The sequence below is a fragment of the Megalobrama amblycephala genome, linkage group LG21 (assembly GCF_018812025.1).
Source record: "Megalobrama amblycephala isolate DHTTF-2021 linkage group LG21, ASM1881202v1, whole genome shotgun sequence".
Lineage (NCBI taxonomy): Eukaryota > Metazoa > Chordata > Actinopteri > Cypriniformes > Xenocyprididae > Megalobrama > Megalobrama amblycephala.
Genome location: NC_063064.1, coordinates 7463516 through 7481524, shown reverse-complemented (window position 1 = coordinate 7481524; position 18009 = coordinate 7463516). Strand labels below are relative to the sequence as shown.

The 18009-nt window shown below is 37.0% G+C and overlaps 1 protein-coding gene across 1 annotated transcript; it reads right to left on the bottom strand.

The window, feature by feature from the left end:
- Window positions 1-79: 79 nt before the first annotated feature.
- On the bottom strand, window positions 80-17984 carry LOC125257220 (midasin-like). Its single transcript, XM_048173690.1, has 15 exons — window positions 17322-17984; window positions 15897-16139; window positions 9527-9688; window positions 8957-9067; window positions 8631-8690; window positions 8454-8522; window positions 4663-4756; window positions 4460-4555; window positions 4257-4352; window positions 4054-4149; window positions 3851-3946; window positions 3648-3743; window positions 3445-3540; window positions 3242-3337; window positions 80-964 (listed from the first exon to the last, which is right to left on the bottom strand). The coding sequence occupies exons 1-15, from the start codon at window positions 17472-17474 to the stop codon at window positions 735-737; spliced, it is 1794 nt and encodes a 597-aa protein (XP_048029647.1). The 5' UTR covers window positions 17475-17984; the 3' UTR covers window positions 80-734.
- Window positions 17985-18009: the final 25 nt, after the last annotated feature.

Sequence of the window (18009 nt, the reverse complement as noted above, 5' to 3'; positions counted from 1 at the left end):
TAATGGATTACCTCACTTCCTACAAGAATTTTGGCAGAATTGTATGTATATTTGTTTAAGAAATACACAAAAACAACACTTTTCTTTCTGCATGGGAAAAGAGTGTTATTTTGTCACTGTCACATCACTCAGAGGGAACAATAAAGTATTTAGTAAAAGACTCAAGAGAAGGCAGGTGAAGAGTAAACAAAACCACTAAATAGAGACCAGAAAGAGAACTAAACAGGAAGTATAAAGAGACAGAGTAAATGAGCAGATTTTTTATGAAAAGTAAAAATATACAGTTTGTGCATAATTATTATGCAAGTTGATATCCTGATCATCTTTTTTTTCCAAGCACATTTTTCCAATTCCAAAACATTAATCTGCTTGATTAAATTTTGCTTGAAAAAAAAAAAAAATATGATCAGAATATCAACTTGCATAATAATTGTATTCAGACTTTATGAAATGCTTACTTCCACTGAAAAAAGGAAATGCAAGTGAAGTGCATAGTTTTTACAAAATGCAAAAGATTTCTATTTCTCCTAGAAAAAGGGAAATTAAGTGCCAACTTTCCTCTGAAAAAGGAAATGTAGTAAAAAGTGCTTAGTTACAAAATGCAGTACAAGAGATTTCTGTTTCTCTAATAAAAGAAAAAAGTGCTCGGTGTAAATAAATGTAAATAAACTTATATGAAAAAAATTGTTTTCTTAGAAATTGAGTATATATTGAACTAATATCTTAAAATGAAATTAGACAGCATTCCTGCAAAAAGCAAGTTTCCTTTTCATGGTTTGAAGAATGTTGTGGAAAAGGTTTTTAATGTCAACCCAAGATCTTGACTTGAGGACTGGATTTGCATCCAGACATGATTGACATGCCACTTTTCCAGGAACTTTTCTCAAGGAAAAGAATTTTCCTAGTGTGCGCTTTACAGCATCCTGCTCTTCACTACTCCATGGCCTCCGAGGAGCCTTCTTTCCTGAAACACAAATCAAAATATCAAACTAAACAAAACCTTTAAAAAGCTGTTGCTAAATGTATAAAGAAACCTCACTCTATAATCACAGGTTCCATCACTAGCCAGGTTTCCATCTAAGGACTGTTTTGATAAAAAAAATTAATAAATAAAATAATAAAATGCTACAAAATTTTCCCCAATTTAGGAAACATTTGGAAATTAGTTTGGAAAACTGGCTCCATTGCAAATAAATGTGGTGTCACATGACAGAATTAGCTTTGTACAAAAATATCATATTACATATTTCAAATTCAGAATTGGCAATTGTTTCTCACATTTAAAAATAATAAATGCAATTTATTAATATGTAATATAATTTAGTGTTCTACCAATTAGGAAAATAAATTGGGCTGGATCCAAGAAGCTCTAAAGCAGTGGTTCTCAACCCGCGGGCCGCGTGCGGCCAGTCACGAATGTAAATGCAGCCCACAATTTAAAAAAAAAAAAATAGCTTTTTTAAAATGTATTTATTTAAGTGAATTAAACAAATATAAATGAGCTACAATGTTTTATTGTCATATAAAATCATTTTGGTGAGCATTTATTATTTTCAGACATGTGAGAGAGAAGAACAATGTGGAACATACAATGAAGGAACAAATACAAACAAGAGTCGTAGCAGCAGCAGCAAAGGTAAGAAGAATGGAAGAATCACGCGCTTCGGATGAGTGAACAAATCTTCTCACAGCGCGACCAAGTTCTTTCGTGCCTTGCACTCGAATGTTTAACTTGGCAAGGCTTAAATGAGTTTAGTTTAAACACAGTAGCAACGTGAGACGTTCAGGTCTCGCCTGCTCTCGCGCGCGCTAGCAACACCCGGGTGACGACGGCGTAAATGAACAAAGTTTAGGAGAGTTTTATTTTCTACAAAACCGTATTATAGATGTTCATACATTGTTATGCGGTTCATGCGTTATGTCATGTTTATGAACCCTAAAATGTTGCATGCATGACCAATCAAAATGAGTTGCCCCGAATCCAAACCCATGGGCTTCGTCACAAAGGCAGTTACATGAGTGCTGTCAGATGAGCTGCTCTACTTTGCTGCTGTTTTCTGATATTTCCTAATATTTCTTAAAGTAGACAATTTTAACAACAGTAAGCAGTAAACTGGCAAAATTTAAATGCAAGATACAATATAATTTGTGATACTCAATTATGTATGGAAACGGCTCAAGGGCAGATTTTTTTTGTGTAATAAAACTTGACAAAGCATTTCTTTAGGAATTGCATCATGACATCAAGTGCTTGAGGAAGAATCAAGTGCTTGAGGTGTTACAACAGACAGAAAGAGTTTGGCTAATGTTTCGGTCTATGGATATGCATTCTGGCTTCCCAATACATTACAACAACAGTGATGACCAGTAAAAAAAAAAATGGACACAACAGTCACTCTTTGTAAACTTTGTTCAATGCAAGTATTGTATGCACTGGGTGTTGATATAGCGAGAGCGCAGGTAAAACTTGAACAGCACACAACGTTGCTATCTGTGTTTAAATTGGCGAAGGCTAAATGAATTTAGTTTAAACATTCAAGAGCCAGAAGACTGAGTGTGAACACTTGTGTGTGCACTCATCTGAAGCGCACATGTGAAAACCAGCGTCACAGACAGCACGCTAATATTGAGTTCTCTTTCAAATCTTGCGCTACAAGAGACAAATTCGCACAAAAATTATGTCAACATGCCTGTCTTGATGAGCATATCCTAGCAGACAGTCTGTTATGTCTTAAGTGAACTTGTACAAAAAAAAGAAAGACAACCCATGTGCACAGTATCAGTATTTTGGATCCTTGCAGTGTGTCTTAAAATGACAGCAGACCAATATTACTACGGTCTGTGTTTTTAATGTTAATCCAACAAAATACAACGAAATCACTCATTGCTCTTGACTGAAAAGCTTTTGTAACTTTAATAAGGATTAATCTTTAATTTATAGTCAAATATGTAATATTTTACATTTGATTGCTTTATTCAATACTTTATTCTGTACCTGAAAACTACTATTAGATACCTGAAAAACCTGAAAAATCACTGTTTATTTTATTTGTACCTTTGCTCTACTGTATTAATTTGTGCTGTTGCTTGTAGTTTGATTATTTGTTACCATCACATTCATGTCTATGCAACCAATTAATAAACAAACTAGAGCACAAAATTGTGCTCATGCCACCCACCAGTCTCACTAAATCCTGTGGGAAACACTGTAACATGGGTAACTGCTCTACTGACCACTTACCCGTTTCTGAGATGTGACGCTTGCGACGGACAGACTTTCTGGATCTAGAGAGTAGTTTTGAGGTAGAGAGTTGTTCATCTTCATTCTCCAAGGCATCTGGAGATCACAACAGTGTACAGTTGAATCACATGTCAAAACTGGATGTTGATATGATGATAGACAGACTCTACATAACATGTGTAACTGCTCAACTGACCACTTACCCGTTTCTGAGATGTTACACTTGCGACGGACAGACTTTCTGGATCTAGAGAGTAGTTTTGAGGTAGAGAGTTGATCATCTTCATTCTCCAAGGCATCTGGAGATCACAACAGTGTACAGTTGAATCACATGTCAAAACTGGATGTTGATATGATGATAGACAGACTCTACATAACATGTGTAACTGCTCAACTGACCACTTACCCGTTTCTGAGATGTTACACTTGCGACGGACAGACTTTCTGGATCTAGAGAGTAGTTTTGAGGTAGAGAGTTGTTCATCTTCATTCTCCAAGGCATCTGGAGATCACAACAGTGTACAGTTGAATCACATGTCAAAACTGGATGTTGATATGATGATAGACAGACTCTACATAACATGTGTAACTGCTCAACTGACCACTTACCCGTTTCTGAGATGTTACACTTGCGACGGACAGACTTTCTGGATCTAGAGAGTAGTTTTGAGGTAGAGAGTTGTTCATCTTCATTCTCCAAGGCATCTGGAGATCACAACAGTGTACAGTTGAATCACATGTCAAAACTGGATGTTGATATGATGATAGACAGACTCTACATAACATGTGTAACTGCTCAACTGACCACTTACCCGTTTCTGAGATGTTACACTTGCGACGGACAGACTTTCTGGATCTAGAGAGTAGTTTTGAGGTAGAGAGTTGTTCATCTTCATTCTCCAAGGCATCTGGAGATCACAACAGTGTACAGTTGAATCACATGTCAAAACTGGATGTTGATATGATGATAGACAGACTCTACATAACATGTGTAACTGCTCAACTGACCACTTACCCGTTTCTGAGATGTTACACTTGCGACGGACAGACTTTCTGGATCTAGAGAGTAGTTTTGAGGTAGAGAGTTGTTCATCTTCATTCTCCAAGGCATCTGGAGATCACAACAGTGTACAGTTGAATCACATGTCAAAACTGGATGTTGATATGATGATAGACAGACTCTACATAACATGTGTAACTGCTCAACTGACCACTTACCCGTTTCTGAGATGTGACACTTGCGACGGACAGACTTTCTGGATCTAGAGAGTAGTTTTGAGGTAGAGAGTTGATCATCTTCATTCTCTGAGGCATCTGGAGATCACAACAGTGTACAGTTGAATCACATGTCAAAACTGGATGTTGATATGATGATAGACAGACTCTACATAACATGTGTAACTGCTCAACTGACCACTTACCCGTTTCTGAGATGTGACGCTTGTGACGGACAGACTTTCTGGACGTAGAGTTGTTTTGAGGTAGAGAGTTGTTCATCTTCATTCTCTGAGGCATCTGGAGATCACAACAGTGTAAAGTTAAAGTGTCACATGTCAAAACTAGATGTTGATAAATAGAATTGGTTTGTTTTAGTCATAACTTAAACAATTTAGTCCAGGGGACAGAATACATCCGAGAAGATTTGACAGATGCCAGATCTTCTAATCATGATAACTGATCTATGGTTTTGGTTATTCAAGCGAATTTGCGGATTTGATTATAATATCTGGAAAAAGGTTGTCTGAGATTACAGTGCACTCATGTTCACTGGAAAGGGCAGATACTCGAAATGATTGTAACCAAATAGTGTTGGATCATAGTACGAAAACAAATACTATGGAAGTCAATGGTGCCCCAAAACAGTTTCTTCAGAATATCTTCCTTCATGTTCAGTTGAACAAAGAAATACATGCAGGTTTGGGACAACTCAAGGGTGAGTAAATGATAACAGAATATTTATTTTATGGTGAACTATATCTTTGTGACTATGGAATAGAAAACAGAATAGAAGTGATGATAGAAAAGAAAACATTTTACTCCAGGATGCTATGGTTGTGGATTGCTCCTTGCAGGATTTAAATCAGCAAATCTTGAAAAAAAAGACGAGTTGCGTTTACGTCACATATTATTATTACATTCAGAAATAATGTAAATGACGTATATAAATGTAAATAAAGTAGAATTTTTTACAAACAGCCTATATAGCACTGTTTATAATGTTTGTAAACAAATTATGAACTGCCCTATTTTACTTCCCCTTACGCTCTCCACAATAAAACCTCTACAGTTAACAGTTGGCCTATTCAGGTTACAGTGGGTACGGAAAGTATTCAGACCCCCTTAAATTTTTCACTCTTTGTTATATTGCAGCCATTTGCTAAAATCATTTAAGTTCATTTTTTTTCCTGATTAATGTACACACAGCACCCCATATTGACAGAAAAACACAGAATTGTTGACATTTTTGCAGATTTATTAAAAGAGAAAAACTGAAATATCGCATGGTCCTAAGTATTCAGACCCTTTGCTGTGACACTCATATATTTAACTCAGGTGCTGTCCATTTCTTCTGATCATCCTTGAGATGGTTCTACACCTTCATTTGAGTCCTGCTGTGTTTGATTATACTGATTGGACCGGATTAGGAAAGCCACACACCTGTCTATATAAGACCTTACAGCTCACAGTGCATGTCAGAGCAAATGAGAATCATGAGGTCAAAGGAACTGCCTGAAGAGCTCAGAGACAGAATTGTGGCAAGGCACAGATCTGGCCAAGGTTACAAAAACATTTCTGCTGCACTTAAGGTTCCTAAGAGCACAGTGGCCTCCATAATCCTTAAATGGAAGACGTTTGGGACGACCAGAACCCTTCCTAGAGCTGGCCGTCCGGCCAAACTGAGCTATCGGGGGAGAAGAGCCTTGGTGAGAGAGGGAAAGAAGAACCCAAAGATCACTGTGGCTGAGCTCCAGAGATGCAGTCAAAAGATGGGAGAAAGAAACCATCACTGCAGCCCTCCACCAGTTGGGGCTTTATGGCAGAGTGGCCCGACGGAAGCCTCTCCTCAGTGCAAGACACATGAAAGCCCGCATGGAGTTTGCCAAGATGGTGAGAAATAAGATTCTCTGGTCTGATGAGACCAAGATAGAACTTTTTGGCCTTAATTCTAAGCGGTATGTGTGGAGAAAACCAGGCACTGCTCATCACCTGTCCAATACAGTCCCAACAGTGAAGCATGGTGGTGGCAAGCATCATGCTGTGGGGGTGTTTTTCAGCTGCAGGGACAGGACGACTGGTTGCAATCGAGGGAAAGATGAATGCGGCCAAGTACAGGGATATCCTGGACGAAAACCTTCTCCAGAGTGCTCAGGACCTCAGACTGGGCCGAAGGTTTACCTTCCAACAAGACATTGACCCTAAGCACACAGCTAAAACAACGAAGGAGTGGCTTCACAACAACTCTGTGACTGTTCTTGAATGGCCCAGCCAGAGCCCTGACTTAAACCCAATTGAGCATCTCTGGAGAGACCTAAAAATGGCTGTCCACCAACGTTTACCATCCAACCTGACAGAACTGGAGAGGATCTGCAAGGAGGAATGGCAGAGGATCCCCAAATCCAGGTGTGACAAACTTGTTGCATCTTTCCCAAAAAGACTCATGGCTGTATTAGATCAAAAGGGTGCTTCTACTAAATACTGAGCAAAGGGTCTGAATACTTAGAACCATGTGATATTTCAGTTTTTCTTTTTTAATAAATCTGCAAAAATGTCAACAATTCTGTGTTTTTCTGTCAATATGGGGTGCTGTGTGTACATTAATGAGGAAAAAAATGAACTTAAAGTCCCTGTAAAGTCAATTCTGAGAATTCTTTCTAAACACTTTATAAATGTTACAAATGTATTGCTGAAACACATTACAAAGTCTGTGAATTGTGTAATGCTTAATTGTGAAGTTAGAGCGTTAAACAGTTTTTCACCAAGTCTCTGCTCAGGATTTTTTGGGCGGAGCTAAAACGGGGGTCTGATGACGCACTTGGACCCCTGAGCATAGCCCCTCCCCTAACACTATATAACTGTTGATGACGCACCGAGCGTGGCGCCGCCTCTCTACAGCGGTTCACCCGCTCAATCTCGAGTGTCATTACAGTTATACAGCCCTTTGTACATTTAGCTAGTAATGCCTTCGTCACGCAAATGCATATTACATGGTTGTTATAATATACAATATGCTCGGTCTCCTTATTTAAATTTCCTAAAACGATGATATGAAGGATTCTAAAGTGATCGTTCTACACCGGATCATTTTACAAACTTTCATCAGACAGCTGGGATTCACAGATAATCCGCTGTTTTTGGTGAATGTGACTAACAGACCTCGGCCCCCTCCCGCCTCGGCCTTCCTACCGTCCCACCGATCACCGATGATATATGGGGCCGGACAGAGTCTCTCCCGTCCCGGCCTTCATCCTCCTGTCTCGCGGCACCGTCATTTGTCGACTCGATAACAGTCCGGCAGTACGTGCCCAATGAGTGTAAATTGCCGAGTTTGCTTATGTTATAATTAGTAGGCAGTCCACAGTAACTCTACTAAAATGTGCAACCCTCTAACGTGATTCTTTTGTTTATATGCATCACATCAGTATGTTTGACTCATTAGACAAGTAAGTTGAGACGGCAGCTCTCGCGAGTGGGCGTGGTTTCAGCGCCGACAGCGGACACGCCCCCAGCGTTTGAGAGCAGAGAGCGCTGCCTATTTTTTCGAGATTTTGATAACTTATTTCATTTACTTGCAGATTTTTTAATCATTCAAATTTGGCTGGGTGGTTAATAACAGATTTTTCTGTGGTGTGACAAACTCAGAACACATACTTTAAAAATGACTTTACAGGGACTTTAAATGATTTTAGCAAATGGCTGCAATATAACAAAGAGTGAAAAATTTAAGGGGGTCTGAATACTTTCCATACCCACTGTATATAAACAAAGCCAATACGAATAATAAAATAAAAATGTTTCTTTTTTTAATGCCATTCCATCTTCTATTGCTATATTCAAGAGGAGAAACAGGTTTACTTATTAGTTTTATTTCTAAGATGCAAAACAAAGTGATTTAACTCTTTCGCACGAACAATCGCACCCGGACTTGGACTGCAGCAAACAAGCCCAGTGTAAAAACCCTCTAAACTAACCACTAGATCTCTTTAGTACTGACCTTTTTCTGTGGTTTGGCATTCATGCTCTTGCTGGCATCTGGAAGCAGGCCTTGTGTCATTTTGGGTCTCTGCAAAGCAGACAATAAAAGAAATGTCACAAGATCAAAGCAACATAAAAAACACAGATATAATACATTAAATACAATCACTGTAGTGTAAAAATCCATTTTACTCACCCTCTGTACTGAAGGTAGTCTCCTCCAAAGAGTTCCCTTTATAACAATCTGCACCTTTTTCTAAAGATAAAAGCAACTTGCTTACTTTCGCGAGTTGAACTGTATTTTCAGACAGTCTGTAGTACTCGTGGTGTTCTCGTATATCATGTCCTAAAAATTTGGCCAATTTGTTAAGTTCATTGTTTTTTAAATTCATGATCTGACTGAGAGTTGCTATTTGTTTTCTTAATTTGGTTGATGTAAGACTCCTTGGGTCTTTTGCGCCACAGGTTTTTGAAAATTTCCCTCAAACAGTCTGATCCGCGGATGTGTGTAAAAGCCCTCACCCTTGCAAAAACATAAGGATTGTCTTTGTCGATGCCCACTTTGCTCCTGCTTCCATTCAGCATTTCCATGGATCCATGGACGGGTACTTTCTTGCCTCTCTTCCCTCGAATCTCAAAAAGTCCAAGAAAAATGACAATTAAAACTAGTCAGTGAAATCCTGAAGGCAAACGTATTTGGAACAAAAAGCAGTACTGTGTCTACTGTGAAAAGCCACAAGGCAAGATCTCTAGACATCTGGAGAGACTTCGAATGAGACACACGTTGCTAAAGCCTTGAGTTTTCCCAAAGGAAAGAAGAATTCTTCTTGAACAGGTTCAGAACCAAGGTAATTATTACCATAATATAAGAGTTACATGGCGACAACCAACTGAAGATGCAATAATTTCAGATTTCCTTCCCTGCCCAGATTGTCTGGCCTTCTTCATGAAAAAAGACCTATGGAAACACTCGAAGACATGTAGGGGAACCTGTTCAAGAAGAATTCTTCTAACAATGTTTCAAATACGTTTGCGTTCAGGATTTCGCTGACTAGTTTTAATTGTCATTTTTCTTGGACTTTTTTGCTTTACCTTAACCTCATTGGCTGATTGAAACATTGTGTCCTTTATAGTCTTTCGAATAGTCTTTGGCTTTTCTGAATCATAGTCGTCATCATTTGTAGACTGCTCCGCCGAAGGAATAAAAACAATGCCCTCATCAGATGAGTCCATGTCACCCTGGTTTGATTGCTCCTGTTAACAAAAACAATTTCAACATTCACAAACTTTTATTTAAGAAAGATCACAATGGTTTTGGTTGATAAAAAAAAAAAAAAAACACTCCATAGGGGTTTCAAGCTATGGGGGCTTTGTTGTCCCAAAGCCAATACACTTTCATTCCCATAGAAGAATGAAATGTATGCAGATGAGGATGTGTAAATGAGAGAATTTTCATGTTAGAAGGAACTATTCCTTTAATGATAAAGGGTTAGTTCACCCAAAACTGAAATTTCTGTCATTAATTACAAACCTGTAAGACCTTCGTTCATCTTCAGAACACAAATTAAGATATTTGATTAAACATGAGGTTTCTGATCTGCAAGAGAAAGCAACGTAATTACTACATTGATTCAACCTTAATGTTCTGAAGCTACGAGAATACTTTTTGTGTTTCAGAACCTAAAACCTTAAGGTGTGGTCACATTTACTATTTCTCAGCAGAACTTTGAAGGCAAATATGTGCCAAAATACCATGAATACCAATAATAATGACAAAATCATCCAAAGCTATTCTGCCAGCAAGCAAACAAACCAACCCTAAAAAAACGCTTTTCCAATCTGCCTCATTTTAAGGATAATTTTATACTACTGAAGTGCAGTGTTGAACAAAACTGGCTGAGTAGATAGCACTAGGGTTATAGTTGATATTCTGTTTTGCTTTATTGCCAAGTTACAAATTTCTGTAACTGCCGAACATCACTGAAGAGGCTTGGATGCAAGAGGTAAATTTACATGCAAAAATTAATTTGCAATCAGAAAGCAAAAGTCATTGTGCTGATTTACATTGAAATGACTGTTTCTCCTGCAAAATTTTGCAAAGCAACTGTAAATGTGACCATATCTGGTCTAAAAACATGTTTTATGAAAACTCAGGAAGTCTAGCGATGATCATTTTCAAAATGAAATAAATTTATCATTCATTGTTTACATTATTTTTCATATTAATATAATATTTCATATTAATAATTAATATAAAATGTTAACTAAGTGTAATTGTTTTATCAATTTTGTTAGGATTAGGTTTACTTTGTTTTTTGTTAGGGTTTGTTTGCTCTAACCCTAACCCTAAATCCTAACCCTAACCCTAACCCTAATGACATAGCCAGGGTGGGGGTTAGGGTTAACAATGGTTAGGGTTAGAGCTGCATAATGATTTGTTATTTTTCAGTGACCATTCATAATTACTGACTCCAGGACTCACAAAATTTCAAAATCCCTGGTAGCCCTTTGGCCAGGCATTCTTCAGATTTTGGTAGCCCAAAATGATTTTAACGAGCTTAAATAAAAAAGACTGGCTTAACTTTACTGCAGACAAATCAACATGATTAAAAACTTGTATCTTTTCTTCAAAAAAGTCAAGAGAGTTTGGGTGCAAAGGATCACACAGTTCACAGCTCGGATCATATTACGGATGTTGAGTGACAGCTGGAATACTTTTTTGGATGAACAAAAAAAAAAAAAAGGTTCTTTATTATTTAAATGACACCTATATTACACTAAATGACACATTAATTCTGTGATACCACAGCTAAAACTTGTAACAACTAATAAAGGTCAAGTGAAGACAAGTGAACCGTCAGTAATAAAATAAGAACAAATAAACAAATTATAAGCATAGATAAATAAAATAAAACAATGTTACAAATAAAATAAGGCCTAACTAGGGCTGCACGATATATCAATTTAGCACCAAAATCGCCATGTGCGCATCTGCGATAGTCACATCACAAGATGTGCGATGTGCTTTCTGTCATGAATGTTAAACAAAAGACTAAGAAAAATCACTTTTGTAACTTTAACACAGATTAATTATATTTAATTTATACAGTGAAGTATTATTTTACATTTGTTTAGAGGTGCAGCAATGTAATAATTAAGCGTAAAACAACACTGCATAGTGTTCACTGTTCCCTGTTCAGAGTTAAAACTTGAACTCTGAGTTGACTTACCCCGAGATGGGAAACTGTTTTTCTGTTTTTTGTTTCAGAACAGCTGAATTGAGCTAGTTCAGTCAACTCTGAGTAGGTTGACTCTGAATTAAGCACGTGCACCACGACTATGAAAAATCATCATTTGAACTCCGATATTACGATTCACCACGGCAACAGCACCAGCACCCAACAAAATGACGTCCGCATTTTTCAATGCAAGTTTACTTCTTATCGCTGTAATACTATCTAAGGGTGAAAACTGGCAGAACAGTAAGTTATTGAACTACAATTATATTTCATGGTATCCCACAAATGCAAAAAAAAAGAAAAAAAAATATTAAAAAAAAGGCTAATTTAAGTGCATTTTTTAATTTTGTAAATTATGTTCCATTTACCATGTAGGTTAAAAGTAGCAGTTCGTTGTAATAAGTGTAAATAGTAGTTAGATGCTATTTATGTTACACTGGTAGAGACATATTTGCACCTCAGTATTGCTGTACATTAACAGGATGCAATAACAACAGAGTGTAAATGATTTTATCATTATTAAACTCAACCTCCTTTCTGCAACGGGCCCCTGATGCATGGATCTAATATAAAGATACACATCCGATTTCTTTCTCCACTGTTTACGTTCACTTAAGACTAGGGGTGGGAATTGCAGGGTACCTCACGATACAATACGATCACAATATTTGGCTCACAGTAACGATAATATCACAGTACAGCAATTTTGCGATGAATATATGGCTAGACAATTCTATAATGATACATCATGATATCTGTCTATGAAAACAAAATGTCAGTGAAAAGGTTAAGTGCAGGTTCTCTCTCTTTATCCGCTAAACGGATATACATCCGATCTTCAGTTCCCGTGCTATATGCAGATTTAATGGAGTTCATGTCACAAAAAGCAACAAATAAGAGCTGCATTTTATTGACCATCAGCTAATTTAAAAATCACAGACTGCAATAGGAGAGTGCGGCAACAGCACTGGTAAGATCATTTAGTCTCATTACTTTTAATGACGAGGATTGTGTTTTGAGCGTCTGTGACTTACTTTCACTTTCATGTGGCAGTTTGTGCATCAGCTTGCTGAAGAAATACTCATCTGCGGCAATGCGTGATGCAGTAGCTCTGTCATATCTGACTATAACATGTTATTTAGCCTATAATACGCTTTCATAGGTTTATTTTTTTAGTATTTTTGGGAAGATTAAAATTTACATATGTAGTTTCAACAACCAGAAGCATTTAGACTGATGCAGAGACAGTTTTGACCAGAATGCATCCCAGACCACCTCCTGAAGTGGTTTGAGTGATCAGATTTAAATCTGTCTTAAATGCGTTTCGGAGGGCATTTACACCTGGTCTTTTCACGATCGGATAGCTATCCCATCAGAGAAAACGCATGATGTGACCACGTATAAGCAGACCCTGGATGCACTTTTATACCATTGAAGTGACAAATCTTTGACGTTCTTCACCGAGTGGTTACAGATTCACATGGGAATATTTGAAAGCAGGCAACTATCAGTGGATCCCTAATATATCCGCTGATAGACACCTGCTTTTTTAAACGCTCCGTTGTATATCTGTGTAAGCGCTTGGTGAAGAACGTCAAAGATGTCACATCAATGGTATAAAAGTGCATCCAGACTTTGAAATTAAACATGGCTGGGGCATCTATTATTTTACTTACAGTGCTGTCCACCATCCTGTTAATAACCTATTTTTTCTTAGGCTAGTTAACTTATGTTCACATTTTCCTTAGTCATGTGTTGAGCTCCGCCTTAAATAGCGATGCTAGGAGCAGAGAAATCTATTTAGGCTAGAGCGCCTTATTTTATTAATTAAAATATTGATATTTGGTGCCAGGGTATCGATTCTCATATTGCACAGAAAAGGCCGATGATATATTGCCATATCGATATTTTGTCCCACCCATACTTAAAGGATTAGTCCACTTTTAAATAAACTTTTCCTGATAATTTACTCACCCACATGTCATCCAAGATGTTCATGTCTTTCTTTCTTCAGTCGAAAAGAAATTAAAGTTTTTGATGAAAACATTCCAGGATTATTCTCCTTATAGTAGACTTCACTGGCCTCATGACGGTTGAAGGTCAAAATTACAGTTTCAGTGCAGCTTCAAAGAGCTTTAAATGATACCAGACGAGGAATAAGGGTTTTATCTAGAGAGGCGATCTGTCATTTTCAAAATAAATTCGCTTTATGTCCTACACCTTCCCTATTCTACTTGCGGAACGAACGCAACGTCAACGGAAGTACGTTCAAGGCAATCATTTTCTGTTTATAAAGCATATACAGTTATATTTTTTTGTATTTTTGTAGAAAATGATCGATGGTTTCTCTAGATAAGACTCTTATTCCTCGTCTGGTATCGTTTAAAGCCCTCTGAAGCTGCACTGAAACTGCACTGAAACTGACATTTGGACCTTTGGAGTCCATTGAAGTCCACTATAAGGAGAATAATCCTGGAATGTTTTCATCAAAAACCTTCATTTCTTTTCAACTGAAGAAAGAAAGAGTAAGTAAATTAGAGGGGTGAGTAAATTATCAGGAAAAGTTTATTTAAAAGTGGACAAATCCTTTAAGACATAACAGACTCTACAAGAACTAGGAGTGGGCAATATGGCAAAAATATCATATCACAATTTTTTTTTTTTTCAGGAAAAACACGATTCACAAATTATCACGATTCTTCATGTTGGTTTTACTATTTTGCAAGTGACTGAGCATTACAGCCAAACTAATTTCCCTAATTTAAAAACAAAGCCTTGTAAAATAAAATATAAAATAAAAAAATAATGGCTGACATTTAGGCCAAAGTGGCGAAGATATAAATCTTTGTCATTATTTTACCTTTGTTATTAAAAAAGAAACTTTCACTTTATTTTTTTCAGCAACAGTAGGTGTATTTAACAGTAGCAATCAAGTAAAAAATTAAAAGAACAAATATAAAAATAAAACACGCAGTGGGTGATTTTCTCTTTGTGTTTTCTTTTATCAGGGATAGTTACCCCCAAAAACTCTTCCATAATTTACTATAAAAGTTGTTTTAAACCTAACAAGTTTCTTTCTTCTGTTGAAAATAAAAGTTATTTGGAAAAATGTGGATAACCAGACAGTTGCTGGTCCACAGTGATTAGTATATGTTTTTCTTACTATGGAAGTCAATGGGGACCAGCAACTGTTTGGTTACTCACATTCTCCAAAATATTATATATATTTTTTTTGTTCTGCACAAGAAAGAAATTAATTCAAGTTTGAAACAACATTACAGTGAGTAAACAATGACAGAATGTTTATTTTTGGGTGAACTATCCCTTTAAAGTCCCTGTGAACTGGAAGTTGCACACAACTTTTCTCCAGTGCTGTGACGTATTTCCAAGTGAAACTGAATATTGAATAGAGGGCAGGGTTTTACCTTACCGCTCCTCCTCTCCATCTCTGGCTCATAGCAGATTTTTTTTCCCTGTGTATTTACTTTACCACAAGACTAGTAATATGCACTAGGGCTGCACGATAATGGTAAAACTGATGATCACGATTATTTTGCTTGGTTAATATTAGGCTGCTCTGTTACTTTAAAGACCTGCATGTATCTCTAATATACAGCCACGCATCCAATTTTCTCTCAAACATTTACTTTTATTTTAGACATAACCAACTGTTTCTGTAAACTTTGTGTGTTTTCAAGCGAATGTTTACGCAAATGAGGAATGGATTCTTGTTCGCACGCTTTCTGGATTAATTCTTGTGTGCTCACTTTGAGTTAGTAGGCACAGACATCAGCGCGATTACTAAATTATATTCTCTTTACCCTCTTAGAAATATGTGCAGATGATCAACTACAATCCGTTTCACCCCTACAATCAAGTGAACGACGTGAATCAAGGATGGAATTTTATATCACTATTCAAGATAGCCCGACGGACAGCAATACATTGATAGCCTGACTGGAAGACACGATAGCTCCGGGATGTCGAGTTAGAGATTTCGCGAGCCATAATACAAATAAGGGTTGATTTATATTGCTGCCTATGGACAATTCGGATACCTCTCGGATTTCATTAAAAATATTTGAGTTCTGAAGATGAATAAAGGTCTTATGAGGTTGAGTAATTAATGACAGAATTTTCATTTTTGGTTGAACCCTTTAAATCTTACATTTAAACCACAAAATCGTACATCATTATGAAAAATGCCCTCTACTATGACTTACCTCTATATATCTCTCCTCATCTCTCTTCTCACCATCTTGGTCCTCATCTCTCTTCTCTCCATCTTGGTCCTCATCTCTCTTCTCTCCATCTTGGTCGTCATCTCTCTTCTCTCCATCTTGGTCCTCATCTCTCTTCTCTCCATCTTGGTCCTCATCTCTCTTCTCTCCATCTTGGTCCTCATCTCTCTTCTCTCCAACTTGGTCGTCATCTCTCTTCTCTCCATCTTGCCTTGAAAATTTCATCTGTAATCAATAATTTTTAAAGTTAACTCACAGGTAACAGAGAAAGGATATAATTTATTAAGCTAACACAAAGAAAATAAACAGAAGCTATGCATACTAGTCTCCTAGATGTCATTTCAAAAACAACAACACCTAGATTAGAGGCAGAGATATTTACTCCTAATAACAATTAACAACTCCTTTACTGCTGGTTTAATACTGTACATAGCTTACATGGTTAACAATTTGTTAAAGCATTAAAACATTAACTAACTCTTTACATATGAGCTAATTAAACAATAATTTCTTAATTTCAGTGGAAAAGATGAAGACCTCACTATTTGTGTAGACTAATCATATATTAACAATATAAATGCTGCAGCATATCAACTTTGAATAGTTTGCAAATGACTTGTTAATATTAACTACAAAGAGTTATGAAATAATCGTACACACGAGCATTAGGTCAGAGCTGCTGAAGTCTGGAGTAAATGAGCCCCTCAGCAGCAGCAGCGGCTCCCCTCCCCCACTGAGCAGAGAGAGCGGTGGGGGAGGGGAAGCCATTTTGTTAGCAGTCAGCTCTATTCGACCTTATAATCACTCATTAAAACTAATCTATACAAAACACATTTCCGAATTCTTTACAAAATGAGGTATTGAAAGTTTGTTACAGTGTAACTTCTCAACTAGTCAACTACCAATACAAATTTAATTAGTTGCTAAATGTATGTTAAAGTTATGATTTAATGAAGAGAATCAGACTTTTTGGCTGTTTTAAATTAAACAGTCAAAACAAAAACTGTTCGGTTATCGTCGTTATTCTTAATGTTTTTGATCTGCCTGCTTAACATTGTATGAAAACTGAACCTGGCTAGATAAATCACTGTTTTATTTATTTATGTTTATACATCACTGTTTTCTCCAGATAACTAATGATTTTTTTACAACGGAAATGAATCAACGCTGTACTTACTAAATTAATTTATTTTAGAGCTGCTGTACAGCCAAAATAATCTTTGTTGCATTGATCAATGTAAAACTGCTTTAAAACTATCTTTATTTTATGTTGTAAATAGTGAAGGTGGCTTGACTTCAAACCCTTTTACAGTCTATGATCGACACTATGATAGAAAAACGTGAACACTGAATTTAATCAACTGTTAAATCGACAGTTCATATTTAATGGTTTAAAATATGACTTACTTGTCTCTCCTCGCACCGTTTATGGTGCTGACGCAGCCGCATCATCCTCCTCTTGAAGCGCTCCATGATGAGTAATGGTAGTTCATCACGTCTATAGACGCTCATAGCACGTTTCGCGGGGTTTTCTGACGTAATGCTGGCGCCAACAAGCATAAAACCCACACTGATTCGCTGTCCATACTACATCGTTGTTAGTATGCAGCTCGTTGAAAATTGTTGTTGAAATCCAAAAATCGTATATTATGTACTCTTTATTTACAAACGACTAAGTTACTGTATAATTGTGATATATTTATTGTATAAATAAATAAAATACTTTTTTTTTTAAAGATATGTATTCTTTCATTGGCCTATCAATCACAAAAATTACCATCCAATCAAAAACACGGAGCTGTACACCTCCGGCCAATAAAAAAATCGGCTGCAGTACACGCCAATTTCCTTTAGGGGGAGCTCAGGGGAATGAAGAAAACACAGTTTCGTCATGATTTGATATTGAAATGAGGACATCTGAGAAATTTGCATAGCACAATGCCCAGCCCCTCTGGGTTCTATATTGAGCAAAATAAAGTGAGGACCACGATTTTGTCCTCACTTTACCAAAAGGTCCTCACTTAAAAGGTGTTTTGTCACATTTTGGTCCTCACTAATATAGCAGTACAGACACACACACGCACACACACACACA